This window comes from Vigna unguiculata, chromosome 5 (genome assembly GCF_037176805.1).
Source record: "Vigna unguiculata cultivar grain cowpea cultivar isolate G323 ecotype 2 chromosome 5, ASM3717680v1, whole genome shotgun sequence".
Lineage (NCBI taxonomy): Eukaryota > Viridiplantae > Streptophyta > Magnoliopsida > Fabales > Fabaceae > Vigna > Vigna unguiculata.
The window spans coordinates 25,407,732-25,422,406 of NC_140796.1; the positions used below are offsets into that span (position 1 = coordinate 25,407,732).

Below are 14,675 nucleotides of genomic sequence, written 5' to 3' on the forward strand. Positions count from 1 at the left end.
TACACGTAGATAATAAGTTATAAAATAAAAATAATTATATAAAAAAATAAAAATAGTGTTCTACATGATAAAAATAAAAAAAACAAATAAAAATATTAAAATATATAATCAAATGGAAACAATTTGATAGACCGTTGCATGAAATCACAAAGAAAAATTTGTATAGTTAAAGGTATAATAAAATGAAAAAGACCTTAGAGATTTAAGAAACTTTTCAAATATCAACCTAATCGAAGGGTTGAGAGATAATAAAAAAATGTTTTAGCAAGGCAATAGAGTTCTTTATGTCAAACAGAAATTAAAAATAATAATAATAATAATAGAATAAAGAATATAAGTTTTTTTATATTTCCTAATATAAGAAAGGTTTATATGAGTATTTTAGGGGACAAGATAAGGCGAGGATGAATATTATGACAAGCTATGATGTACTGATAAATAAACTTGAATCACATATCTGTGTCCGACACGTATCTGTGTTCGATACTTATAAATGAAGTATCTAATTTATAAAGTCGTAGTACACCACAATAAAATATTTGAATAATGATCAATTTTAGTGACAACAAATAATTAGTCATTATATAATGACCAAATTGACAACTAAAATAGTTTCAAAAAATTATAATTGGTCTCTAAATTGATAATTAAAATAGTTTCAATTATGATTTGGTTTTTAAATTGGTCACTACCATTAACTACTAAAGTTTTGACTACCAAAATAATTGGTTTATAAATCGGTCACTAACATTAGCTACCGGGTTTTGCCTACAAGAATAATTGGTCTCTAAATTGGTCTTTAATTAGTAAATTGGTATGTAACATCTTTATAGTTGTGGTTACTAAAATTGGTCATTGTTTATTACATATAGTTTTAATTTGGATTCACACAATAACAATCTTAAATTTATTATGTTTTAAAGAATGATTGTACATGTCTCAATATTCATATATCACGTATCGTATCTTATTATTTTGAAAAATCAACGTATCAACGTATCACATACATGTCGTATCTGATATATGTATCGTATATAATACATGTATCGTATATGTGTATCATAGATGATAGGTATGAGGACAGAGATGAGACAGATATGTACATCCCATCCGAAATTCAAAATCTCGAGTATTTCCCATACCCATGCCTATTTAATGTGGGGAATCCTCATAAAAATGAGGACGGGTTTAGACAATATTCACGAAATTTTTACCACCAAATTTTAATATAAATATAAATATTAATTGATTTATTTGTATAAAAGAACATGGATTAATAATATATTAGTTTTAAATACTTACTTTCTTTGTAAAAATTTTTATACTTAATTAGTTTCAATCTTATAAAAGAATAGGAATTAATAATATATAATAATGTAATATGTTGAAAAGTTATTTTTATGAACATATCAGTATAACATTTGTAAAAATAGTACATTTATTCTCAATTTGGAAAGGGACAATATAGTTTCATTTTGAAAAGAATAATGGGAACAAAATGGAATCAAAGAGACACATGTATCTATAATTATTATATATAAAGAGGATTATCTCTTTTATGTCCACAATTACTTATTTCTACTTTACCCTTTACAAGATAATTATTTATTTATTTTTTAAAAACTAACTTTTATTTTTACATGTTTTCTATAAAACTATTCTAACATATATTATTTTGATTCATTAACCTATATTTTTTTTTATTATTTATTTCACTTTATTTTTAATAAATATAAATTTATTTTGTATATTAATAAATATAAATATAATTACCTATTAATATAATATTATATATATTTAATATATATATATATATAAACTAAATTAAAATTAAGATAATGACTTAATATTGTGTAGAGGGCAGTGATGTGCCCATATTTCACGCCATAGACCTGAGCGATTTTTTTTTTTGCAAAAGTAAATTTAAAAAATTAAAAGAAAACATATATTGACAAGTGGTCTGTTTTTTTTTTTTTTTAAATAATTTAATTGAAACTATTTTTCAAAAGTTAGTGTGCCATTCAAACTCCTTTAAAAGTGAGACTAAATTAAAATGTTCCGATCAATTGGTGGACAAATGATTAATTAAGTTTTTTTTTAATACATGAGTATCAATTAAAATGTGTAGAAGGAATTCAGAATCCTATTTATAGATGTTTTTTCGTTTTATTTAAATTAGAAGGAAAAAATAAAACTTATAGATGTAGTAATTGATGCAGTTTTTTTAAAAAAATTAAACATTTTAAAATGTATAATTTTATTTTAAAATAAAATAAAAGAATCAATAATTGATTGAAAATTATTTGTTGAAGGAAAAAATATTTAATTGAACATAAATCAAACTAAAAATAATTATATTAAAAAAATTTGATTATTTAAAACTTCTCACATAAAATTTGAAACATTTAATTAGGGGAATAGCTTTGATTTTTATTTATGGATAAATTTTTTTTATCAGAGTTTGTTTAGAGTAAATACAATTTTATATAAACACTAAATAAACAAAAATAAAAAAGAGAAATGAAATAAGTGTCTTATTTAATTTATTGAATATATTTTTAATATATGTATTAATTAATTTTAATTTATATAAAAACAATTTATTATTTTTGTAACGTCCCATTTAATTATTAAGCAAAATTAAAGGAAAACGTCACACAATAGAAGTACAGTAGCGAAATCCTGGGGTCCTTAACACAACCCCGACAAAACTTGGGCACACCACGATGCCAAAGGAAGGCTGAATACGAATACAACATAGAGTGCAGCGTAGAAATACAGAAAGAGATACATGGGCCTTAGCCCTAGATAAAACACAAGGAAGACTCCAGCCCAGACGGCTAAGCAGCGAAATCACCATTCGCTTGTTGACCATGAGAACCTCGCCCATCTGCTCCCATCAACCAAGTTGATGATCATCGCAAGGAAAAACAACCACATACAACACAACCATGTAACGAAATGGGTAAGCTAGAGCCATCAACATATTCATCATGCAATCAAATATATTTTCCTCATCTCATATCCACATAGCAACCAAACATGTTATGACTCTTCATTCAATACACTACGACTCGACTCGACTCATCCGGATACGTATAACTTAGTCGGATTCAGCGGATGCTTGCACTTGTGGTGGATACCTCTGCTCGACCCTGAGCTGCTCGATCCCTGAGCTATGTAATACAAGTGTTATGATGAATCAAAATCTCTCCCACCACAAGGTTAGCCCTTAATAAATTTCAGGCCTCCTGCTACTCTCACCACAGGAGTCAGTCTGCTCTAAGTGAGACTAACTGGCCCCTTAGAGTGTCAGGATACAATCCCAACCTTGAATCCTTACTTAGTTATACAGATGGGGCACCACCATCGACACCCACTAACAGGGGCCATGGAATTACGTCCCGACCACTGAAGCGCAACCCCGAGAGTCTCACCGAGAGACCCCAAGGACTTATGCACTGACGCATACAGGACACAACCGCATAACCCAAAAGATATTCACTACGCATGTATATGTTAATTGTACCGACCTTTAAGTCAACGCTTTGCACATTCCAGGCTCAACACATTTCGTCTCATCAAGAACCATTCATGTACCAAGAACTTCCAATTCATATCGTTATCATGCCTCTCTCATACCAACCCTTTCAATACAATCTCATGCAAGACTCATGTCAACCCTTTATACATAAATCACAACTTGTATTTCTCTATCATACTCACACATACCAAGCCTTTAGCACAGATACTCAAAACCAAGCCAATATTATCCATACAAAACCAAGAAGAACACCACACACCACACTGTCTCGCCCAGCACCTCGCTTAGGCTGGAGGGTCTCGCTCAGGCGAGACGTGCTCGCTCAGGCCAGCCTCCCCCTCGCCTAGGCGAGAGCACAAAAACAGGGCATGAGCAACGCGGGATCTCGCTTAAGCGAGATCCCTCTCGCCTGGGCGAGTTGCCTGCTCGCTCAAAAGTTAAGCGAGTCGCCTGGGCGACCTTTCGTGCAAAAACTTAGGCGAGCTCCCTGTTTCATCTCGCCTAGGCGAGATGGACTCGCTTGGGCGAGATTTACAGGTCTCGCCACTGTTCTTCACTGCAACAGCCATGAAAATCGACCCCAAACCAACACGCAAAGCATTTAATCACACCAAAACGAAGTATTTATCCATGCAATCAGTAACTCACTCAAGAACAACCAAGATAACACCAAAAGACTGAAACCCTAACTTCCCGTACCTGGGATTCAAGCTAGCAAACGCTCCGACCCGCACAGCGAAGGTAGAACTGCCCCTAGGGCGGTTAGCAGCTGAACTGAACGGCAGAACAGAAGAAAGGAGCGGGTTATTACCAAACCCTAACGATACAGAGAACATAAACCATGAAAGGAAGGAGCATGGGCTGAGGAGTGACTTACGTGAACAGGGACTGAGTTCGAGCTCGAAGGAAGGGGACCTTAGGGCAAACCCTAGCAGAGCTTTTCGTGAGAGCAAGGGGGAGGGTTGACGGCTGCTGCGTTTCTGTGAGAGTGAAAGTGAGAGTGGGATTAGGGCAGACCTTAGGACCTTATACGTTGGGCCGGCCTTAGGCCCACTAACTTTAGGACAGAAAAGTTAACATATTTTAAATGGGCCTTACAATTTTTAATTTCTTCATCTATAAAAAAAACAGAAGTCGGATTTAACTGTCCATAGTAATTATGATACCATAAAAGAAAAGAGAAGAAAAGAATTATTTAATCACAAATCATGAATGCCTAATTTATAAACTTTCAATAACAAAACTACAATAAAATAATTTATTTTACAATATAATTTTATAATGAAATCTTTTTTTCCTTCAACAACAAATTTTCAATCAATTATTTATTTTTTTATTTTGAAAATATAAATTTTAAAAATCTATATTGAACAATAATTTATTTTATAATGAAATCATTTATTTGTTATATAAATAGTAGAATTTTAATATTTGTAACAATAATATAATTGAAATTAATAATAAAAAATACTACATCAATTTTATTGGCTTAAATAAGCATTTTAAAATTCATTACCACAAATAAGCTAATAAAAAATTATATTGAAAAAAAAAACTACACACAAACAAATACTACAAACTATATTTTTTTCGATAAATTACTTTAAACTATTCACGTTCAGTTGTTAATTATTATTCTCACATCATATTCTATAATAAATCAAACTATAAATATTCATTTACAAAAAAATTAATTATTCAATGGAATTATTCATTCCCATACCTTAATTTGAAGATCAATTTTTACCTAAGAATCTTCAATGCCGTAAAAATCATCAATGCCTACTTTGGAACTACAAAACAAAATAATATTAAAATTAATTTATTTTCCCAATATAATTACACATTTTTAAATATTAATTAATGAATTACATATACATTTTATATATAATATTTTTTTTCATTTTACACATATACATTTTTTTTAAATACTATCTCAAAATTCAGTTTTTCTCGGAAACAGAATTTTGAACTAAAATGAAAACCGTGCTACATTGATAAATAAAAAACAACTGTGGTCCACATTTGTGTATTTTTTATGGAAAAATGTGCCACATTGGAAAAAGATCCCTATTTAATATACCGATGCCTCTGTTTATTTTTAGAAAATTGCAGCGTGTGGTCCACATATTCTCTATACGCATGCAACATCTCTTCATCTTCCATGTGACCATTTCTCTTTCCTTCTTCTCAGTTATTTCATTCTCCAATCTGCACCTTTTTCTCAATTGCATCGTTTGTGCTTTAGGTCTATTTATTTGTATCTTCTAAGGTTAGATAAACACTTTTTTTTAACATTTTACCCACACTCAATGATAAAGACCCTCCTTCCATCTACACAATGTCTTATTTTCAGAGTAGTTGTCTTCTTCCCGAAGATATGCTCATGGAAATTTTGTCATGGCTTCCTGTGAAGGATGTCGTGCGACTCAAGTGCATTTCAAAAGGATGGAACCACCTTGTATCTGATTCTGCATTTGTGAAACTACACCTTATTAGGTCTCCAAAAAACACTCATATCTTATTGACATTTGACACAAGAGGAGGTGGTTATGCCATAGCTCCAGTACAAGATTTACTTGACAACCCATCATCCACAGTTGAAACTTTACTTCGCAACGATTTCCCATACAACCCATTCAATCGCAGTTACACTGTCTTGGGTGTCCTCAACGGCTTAGTATGTTTACAATTTTCTTGGGTTGATGATGAATTTGAACACCACTGGTTTCATATGTGGAATCCAGCCACAAGGGCCATGTCTATAGACTCCCCACATATTTCTTTTGATCACAGCGATTATAAAGATGTTTTCTGGTTTATGTTTGGATTTGGGTATGATGAATGGAGCGACACTTACCAAGTTCTGTTTTTGGATAATAATAAAAATGAATCGCAGGAACTGAAGGTACGAGTTTGGTCTGTAGGGGATACTTGTTGGAGAAATACTTCAATTTGTGACGCTTTTTCCACCATCATTTGTCCTGTAAGTCGTGTAAGTCGTGGAAGTGTAAGTCGTGGAATTTTTGTGAGTGGTACTTTAAACTGGTTAGCATTTCCCAAATCCTACTCTTACTATGATAATGTTAAGATGAATCAGCTTGAAATATTTTCTTACCATCAAAAGGAAGAGACATGCAGATATTTTCCTATGCCTGATGGCATTTTAGAAATCAATGTTTGTGAGCCTGAGCTTGAGGTTTTGAAAGGTTGTTTGTGTCTTTCTCATCATCATGAAGGTAATTTTACTGTTTGGCTGAAGAGAGAGTTTAACCATGAAAAATCTTGGTCCAAGTTACTGACTTTAAGGTATGAGGATCATTATAAATATCTCAGTCGTGATTTTCTATTAGAGTTGTGGATTATCTGGATGTGTGAAGATGATGATGACTTTGTGCTGCTTGCAAACAGATATATAGATAAACCGGACTTGATTCGGTACAACACCAGAGATAATAGAATAGATCGTCGTGAACTTTACAAACATGAAAGTTCAAATATTTTCTCTTATGATTATGCTCCAAGTTTGGTTTTTCCGCATGTAGAACTACCCTTAGGTTATTTTATTTGATGTTGAGGAAGGCACCAACCATTTGTTTCTTCAATGCAAAACATTCCTATGAAGTTTCATAGTCATTCTGGAAACGTATTTGGAATTGTAGAATGTAGGATGTCTTTCTGAATTATGTAATTCATAATGCATTTTTAATATTTGATAATAAGTTTTTAAATTATGCAATACATAATGGTAATCAATTTCCAACTTCTATCAATTTTGTTTCCCAAGACAATGCAGTGCAGAAGCCAAGAGGAACGACATAAGACATGATGTATAGAAATGATTTATGATGTTGGAATTATATTGTTGAAATAAATTAGTGCTTCTGTGATGTGTTCTTCTTAAAATATATGGTATAAAATGTGCAGAGGAACCAGAATCGCATTATATATTCATGCCTCTATTTCTTAGAAAATAATGAAAAACAGTCTATAAAAAGCATAAAATTTAATGGATGGTTCATAATGTGTTGTGTTAAAACAAATTAATGATTTGTAATATGTGCATTTACTTTTAATGTAAGAGAGTATTTTATATAGATTTTTTTTTTCTAAAATACAGTTAACTGTGAAATAAAATTATAACATGTATATATCAAACAGAAAATTTTCATATTAAATAAAAGTGTTTCTATTGTATATTTATAATAATAATAACAGTAAATTATGTACTAATAACATTATACATTTACAAAACAATTACTTTTTGAAATAATATTTTGTATTCGTAATTTTTTATAACTTCTATGTAGTCATTTATAAAAGTTTCTATTTTTTAATTTCTTATATCAAAATATATATATATATATATATATATATATATATATCAATTAATCGAAAATGGCATTATACAAATGATCAATTTATCCTCTTTGTTTAACGGAGGTTGGTCGTAAACTTCTGGTTAACTACCGTAAATTGTAACGTCCCATTTAATTGTTAATCGAAATTAAAGGAAACGTCACACGATAATAGTACTGCAGAGTAGTCCTGGGGTCCCTAACACAACCTCTACAAAACTAGGCACACCACGATGCCAACAAAAGCAGGATAGCTGAATACGAATACCACGTAGAATGTAGCGTAGAAATACGGAAAGAAATACATGGGCCATGGCCCTAAATAAACACAAGGAAAACTCCAGCCCAGATGGCTAAGCAGCGGAATCCCCATTCGCTTGTTGACCCTGAGAACCTCGCCCAACTGCTCCCATCAACCAAGTTGATGATCATCGCAAGGAAAAACGGTCACATACAACACAAACATACAACAAAGCGGGTAAGCTAGAGCCATTCAACATATTCCACGTGCAATCCAATATATACATTTTCATCATATCATATCCATATAACAACTAAACATGTTATGACTCTTCATTCAATACACTACGACTCGACTCGACTCATCCAGATACGTATAACTCGGTCGGATTCAGCGGATGCTTGCACTTGTGTGGGTACCTCTGCTCGAACCTGAGCCATGTATTACCAGTGTTACAATGAAACAAATCTCTCCCACCACAAGGTTAGCCCTTAGTGAGTTTCAGGCCTCCTGCTACTCCCACCACAAGAGTCAGTCCGTACTAAGTGAGACTAACTGACTCCCCGGAGCGTCAGGATGCAACCTTACCTTGAATCCTTACCTAGTTATACAGATGGGGCACCACCATGAACACCCACTAGCAGGGGCCATGGAATTACGTCCCGACCACTGAAGCGCGACCCCGGAGGTCTCACCTAGAGACCCCAAGGAGATTACACGCTGACACGGACCAACATTCGTATAATCAGCAATAAAAGGATATTAAATAATATTATCAATTCCTTATCAACCCTTGAAGTTTAATCCTCATATCAATCACATCTCAAATCCATACCTCTAATCATCACCACCCCAATGAGTTTGGGGCCTAGTCTCATATCAATATCATGTTCCTTTAATTTCAAACCACACATTCATTTCTCATGCTAAGCCTCATACCAACCCATTCATCCACAATTCATGAATCATGCCAAACATATACTTCATGCTCCATTACATACATGTTCATCATCATACAATCATACTCAACCAACATGGATCACTCGGGAAACCTCAAACATCCAAAACATAGCACGGTCTCGCCCAGCATCTCGCTCAGGCGAGCCTCCCCCTCGCCTAGGCGAGAGCGCCAAAAACTAGGGCATGGGCAACACGGGATCTCGCTTAAGCGAGATCCCTCTCGCTTGGGCGAGTTGCCTGCTCGCTCAAAAATTGAGCGAGCCGCCCGGGCGACTTTTCGCGCAAAAAACTTAGGCGAGCTCCCTGTTTCATCTCGCCTAGGCGAGATGGACTCGCTTGGGCGAGATTAACAGGTCTCGCCACTGTTCTTCGCTGTACCGCCATGTTTTTCGGCCAAACAACACATGCAAGCTGTTTTCACACATCACAACAACAGATCCAACCATGAAATCAACAACCAACGCAGAAACAGTTCTAAAAAGACTCGAAACTAGAACCCTAGCTTCCCGTACCTGGAAAAGAGAGCTAACGAAACTTCGACGCGGGACCTTGGAGCACAGTAGCTCGAGCGATGGACCTAAGAAGTGGCGGAATAGCGGTGGACACGATTATTTTCGGATTTAAACGGTGAAAAACGAATGTAAAGCTTTAGGAGGTAAGTACAATGGGTTTAGAGTTACTTACGTGGAGTGCGTGACAGACGAACGAAACCCTAGCAGAGGGGTGACGGCTGCAGCTCAAGGTAAGGCACAGTGTCCTTCTCTGAAGTGTAGGGTACCCTAGGTTTAGGGCAGACCTAAGGCTTATATACACTGGGCCAACCCTTAGGCCCACTTAGGGGCAGCCCACTAACCTTTAGGGCTGGAAAAAAAAGAAAAGGGTCTTACATTCTCCCCAACAAGAAAATTTTCGACCTCGAAAATAAAGACTCACCAGGTAAACAAGTGTGGATGTGATTTTCTCATGTCCTCCTCTAACTCCCAAGTCGAGTCACCTGTCCTCCGATCCCAGATGACTTTGACAAGACTGACGGTCTTTCCTCGACGTTCCTCAACCTTGCTATCCTCAAGAGCTATGGGTGGTACTTCCACTGTGAGGTCTTCCCTGATCTGTATATCCTCAGCTTCCAACACATGAGCCGGATCGAATACATACTTCCTCAGTTGTGACACATGAAACACTGGATGAAGGTTCGCCAACTGCGGGGGTAAAGCTATCTCATAAGCCACTGGTCCAATCCTCCTCGTGATCTGATACGGGCCAAGGAACTTGGGTGAAAGCTTCCTTGAGCGGAGAGCCCTTCCCACGCCCGTGGTTCGGGTCACCCTCAAGAATACATGATCTCCTGCTGCAAACTCCAAAGGCCTCCTCCTGCGATCCGCATAAGCCTTCTGCCTACTCTGCGAAGCCAACATCCTATCTCTCACCATCCTCACCTTCTCGGTGGTCTGTGCTAACAACTCTGGTCCAACCAACACTGCCTCTCCATCCTGATACCAACAAAGAGGAGTCCTACACCTCCTGCCATAAAGAGCCTCGTACGGTGCCATGCCAATGCTCGCATGAAAGCTGTTGTTGTAGGTGAACTCTATCAAAGGCAATACCTCGTCCCAAGCACCCAGATGATCCAATATGCAAGTCCTCAACAAATCCTCTAACGACTGGATCGTCCTCTCAGACTGGCCATCGGTCTGAGGGTGATAAGCTGAGCTCATAGTCAACTTGGTTCCCAAAGCCTCCTGTAAGGTTTGCCAAAACCGGGATGTAAACCGTGGGTCTCTGTCGGAAACTATGCTCGAAGGTACTCCATGCAACCTCACAATCTCTTTGACGTACAGCTGGGCCAACTTGGCCATGGACATCCTCAAGTTCATTGCCAGAAAGTGTGCACTCTTGGTCAACCGATCCACTATCACCCAGATAGCGTCATGTCCTCTAAAAGTCCGTGGAAGATGAGTCACGAAATCCATGGAGATGCTGTCCCATTTCCACACTGGTACCTCTAACGACTGTAGAAGGCCACCGGGCCTCTGATGCTCCACCTTCGCCTTCTGACACGTTAAACAAGCTGATACAAACTAAGCCACATCTTTCTTCATCCCCTGCCACCAGAAAGTTTCCTTGAGGTCCTGGTACATCTTAGTCATGCCAGGATGCAAGCTAAGACGACTCTTGTGTCCTTCCTCAAGGATCAACTTTCTCAACTCAGCGTCATCAGGTATGCATACTCTGCCTCGAAACCTCAGTATGCCATCATCACTCACGGCAAAGTCTCTGGCTTCCTCTGATACAAGCTGTTCTCTAACTCTGTTCAGACTAGCATCCAACGACTGTCTCTCTCTGATCGAGCCCAAGAAGTCACTAGATATAGTAAGGGTACTACACCTAATGGACTCGGACCCCAACTCCACCTGTATCCTCATATCTCTGAACTTCTCTAGTAGCTCTGCCTCTTTTATCATGAGATGTGCTGTGTGTACCGTCTTCCTACTCAAAGCATCTGCCACTACATTTGCCTTTCCCGGATGATATAGAAGCTCGAAGTCGTAGTCCTTCAGGAATTCCATCCACCTCCTTTGCCTCATATTCAACTCCTTCTGATCAAACAAGTACTTTAAACTTTTGTGGTCGCTGAACACCCGAAACTGAGCACCATACAGATAGTGCCTCCAGATCTTCAAGGCAAAAACTATGGCCGCCAACTCCAGGTCATGAGTGGGATAGTTACGCTCATGTACCTTAAGCTGTCGTGAAGCATACGCCACTGCCTTCTTTTCTTGCATCAAAACACATCCAAGTCCAAGGCGAGAGGCGTCACAGTAGACCTCAAACGGCTTTCCGACATCCGGAATCACAAGTATCGGTGCACTGGTCAGCCTCTTCTTCAGTTCCTGGAAACTCTCCTCACATTTATCCGTCCAGATGAAGGGTTGATCCTTCCGGGTAAGCAAAGTCAAAGGTGCCACAATCTTGGAGAATCCCTCTATGAACCTCATGTAGTATCCTGCTAACCCCACAAAGCTCCTGATCTCTGTGGCTGATTTAGGGCTCTCCCATTTTACCACTGCCTTGACCTTCGTCGGATCCACTGCAATTCCCTGTGCTGATATCACATGCCCCAAAAACTGAACTTCGTCCAACCAGAACTCACACTTGGACAACTTGGCATACAACTGCTTCTCTCTTAAAACACCAAGTACCAACCTCAGGTGTTCTGCATGTTCCTCTTGAGTCTGGGAGTAGATAAGGATGTCGTCTATGAAGACCACGACAAAGCTATCTAAGAAGGGTCTGAAGATCCTGTTCATGTAATCCATGAACACCGCTGGGGCGTTGGTCACGCCAAACGGCATAACCACATACTCACAGTGGCCATACCTCGACCTGAAGGCTGTCTTTTGTACATCGTCAGCCTTTACCAAAATCTGGTGATAACCCGATCGCAGATCTATCTTCGAGAACACCGATGACCCATGCAACTGATCCATCAAGTCATCAATCCTCGGGAGCGGGTACTTGTTCTTGATAGTCATCTTATTCAGTTGCCTGTAATCCACACACAAGCGTGAACTCCCGTCCTTCTTCTTCACCAACAACACTGGTGCTCCCCAAGGTGAAGTGCTGGGTCGGATGAACTGTTTCTCCATCAGGTCTTCTATCTGTTTCTTAAGCTCTACCAACTCTGCCGGAGCCATACGATATGGGGCCATCGAGACCGGGCCTGTTCCTGGAACTAGATCAATAAAGAACTCCACCTCTCTACTGGGAGGCAACCCTGGTATCTCCTCCGGAAATACATCCACAAAGTCCTGGACGACTGGTATCACCGACGTCGTCTCTCCCCTCTCCACCTCCATATGTGTGAAGATCATGTAGCATTGCGCACCGTCCCTTAGCTCTCTCATAACATCCTGGGAGGATACCAACTCATGCTCCTCCGAGTCGGGAAACAACAGCTTCTTCTCCCGACAATCTATCAGAATGCGATTAGCAGAGAGCCAATCCATTCCTAAGATCACCTCCAATTCCTGTAGAGGTAGGCAGATTAAGTTCACCCTGTACCTGCGTCCCTCTACCTCCACTGGAAGCCTAGCACATAAGGACGACGTCCTGACCAAACCCGACGCCGGAGTAGACACCGCAAGCTCACACTGCAGCTCGCGCACCGGCAAACCCAACCGTTCCACACAAGCAAAAGACACAAAAGAGTGTGTCGCTCCAGAATCATATAGCACACAACATCTCATCCCATAAATCACACAATAACCCATAACAAGGTTACCTGAACCTGTAGCCTCAGCTCCAGACGTGGCGTACGCTCTGCCCGTCGCCTGAGGCCTGTTGCCTCTGTCTCTCCCCTGATGTTGTTGGGGTGCCTGAACTGGAGGGCGTGTCGCTGCCCTGGCAAGGTTGGGACAATCTCTCCCAAAGTGGCCTTCCTTGCCACAGTTGTTGCACCGACGGTAACCCTCCCTACGTGGACACACATACCTCGGGTGGGGTCCTCCACATGAGTAACACCGAACTCGACCCTGCTGCGGAGGAAAGCTCCTAGACTCCTGAGGCTGATGGTGTGGTCTATCATACGGTCTCCTCCGCTCCTCATGTCGGGGCCTGGACCCGGATGGTCCACCAATCCTCTAGGGCGGCTATGACTGCGGTGGGCGCTGGCCTTCCACCTCGCGCTTCATCTTCTCCATCACTCTGGCCTTCTCTACCAGAGCAGCAAAGTCCTTGATGGACAAGGGTGCCACCATCAAGCGAATGTCTCCCCTGAGGCCGTTCTCAAACTTACGGCATCTCCACTCCTCGTCAAGCGGCAGTGTATAAAAACGGCTGAGGTGTTTGAACCTCTCAGCATACTCTGTGACAGTCTTCCCTCCCTGGGTCAACTGGAGGAACTCCACCTCCTTGGCGTATCTGATGCTGTCTGGGAAGTACTCGGAGAGGAATCTCTCCCTGAAGGTTTCCCATGATACTATCTCATCCCTCTCCTCTAGGATGGATCTGGTGCTGCTCCACCAATGCTCTGCCTCTCCAGTGAGCATATAGACCGAGAACGCCAACCTGTCCTCCGCAGGACACATCTTGGCGTCGTAGATGCGCTCCAAGTCCTTCAGCCATTGGTCTGCGGCGTCAGGACTAGTCTTCCCATCAAACTTTGCTGGGTGGTGCTTCAAAAAGTCCTCCAAGCTCCACTCCCTGACCGCAGGTCGTGGCTCAGGACCAACCACAGGCGTCGTCGTCCTGCTCTCCTCCATCTGGCGGAGGGCCTCCATATGCTGCCGATGAGCATCCTCAGCAGCTACCCTCGCAGCCTCCATCTGCTGCATCACTGCCTACTGCTGCTCAAGCGACACCGCTTGTCGCTGCATGGATGCCTCATGCTGCTGCATCATCGCAGCACTCTGCTGCGTCATAGCTGCTACCATCGCCTCTATAGCTCTGGCGATATCAGGTACGTCTCCCTGGGATGATTGCGAAGTCCTACGAGGAGATGCCATAGTCCACTGGCACATAGAAAATCACTTGGTTAGACTCGATAAAGACAAAAATTCAACTAAGAATACTC

At 39.4% G+C, this 14,675-nt stretch overlaps 2 protein-coding genes across 2 annotated transcripts; one reads left to right on the forward strand and one right to left on the reverse strand.

Moving 5' to 3' along the window:
- The first annotated feature begins 5,885 nt into the window (after positions 1-5,885).
- Positions 5,886-7,115, forward strand: LOC114184519 (F-box/kelch-repeat protein At3g23880-like). Its single transcript, XM_028071827.1, has one exon. The coding sequence runs from the start codon at positions 5,886-5,888 to the stop codon at positions 7,113-7,115; it is 1,230 nt and encodes a 409-aa protein (XP_027927628.1).
- Positions 7,116-8,063: 948 nt separating this feature from the next.
- On the reverse strand, positions 8,064-14,382 carry LOC114190266 (uncharacterized). The gene is made up of 7 exons (XM_085673376.1): positions 13,899-14,382; positions 13,595-13,717; positions 13,386-13,499; positions 12,739-13,076; positions 11,614-12,510; positions 10,708-10,839; positions 8,064-8,156 (listed from the first exon to the last, which is right to left on the reverse strand). Exons 1-7 carry the CDS (start codon positions 14,380-14,382, stop codon positions 8,064-8,066), a joined length of 2,181 nt encoding a protein of 726 aa, XP_085529502.1.
- Positions 14,383-14,675: the final 293 nt, after the last annotated feature.

Coding starts and splice junctions, on each gene's coding strand:
- LOC114184519 (XM_028071827.1), top strand. CDS start 5,886: ATGTCTTATTTTCAGAGTAGTTGTCTTCTTCCCGAAGATATGCTCATG.
- LOC114190266 (XM_085673376.1), bottom strand. CDS start 14,382: ATGGAGGCCCTCCGCCAGATGGAGGAGAGCAGGACGACGACGCCTGTG. Junction 12,511..12,738: donor AAGACCTGATGGAGAAACAG/TTCATCCGACCC, acceptor GTAAAGGCTGAC/GATGTACAAAAGACAGCCTT. Junction 8,157..10,707: donor ATCTGGGTGCTTGGGACGAG/GTATTGCCTTTG, acceptor ATTCGTATTCAG/CTATCCTGCTTTTGTTGGCA.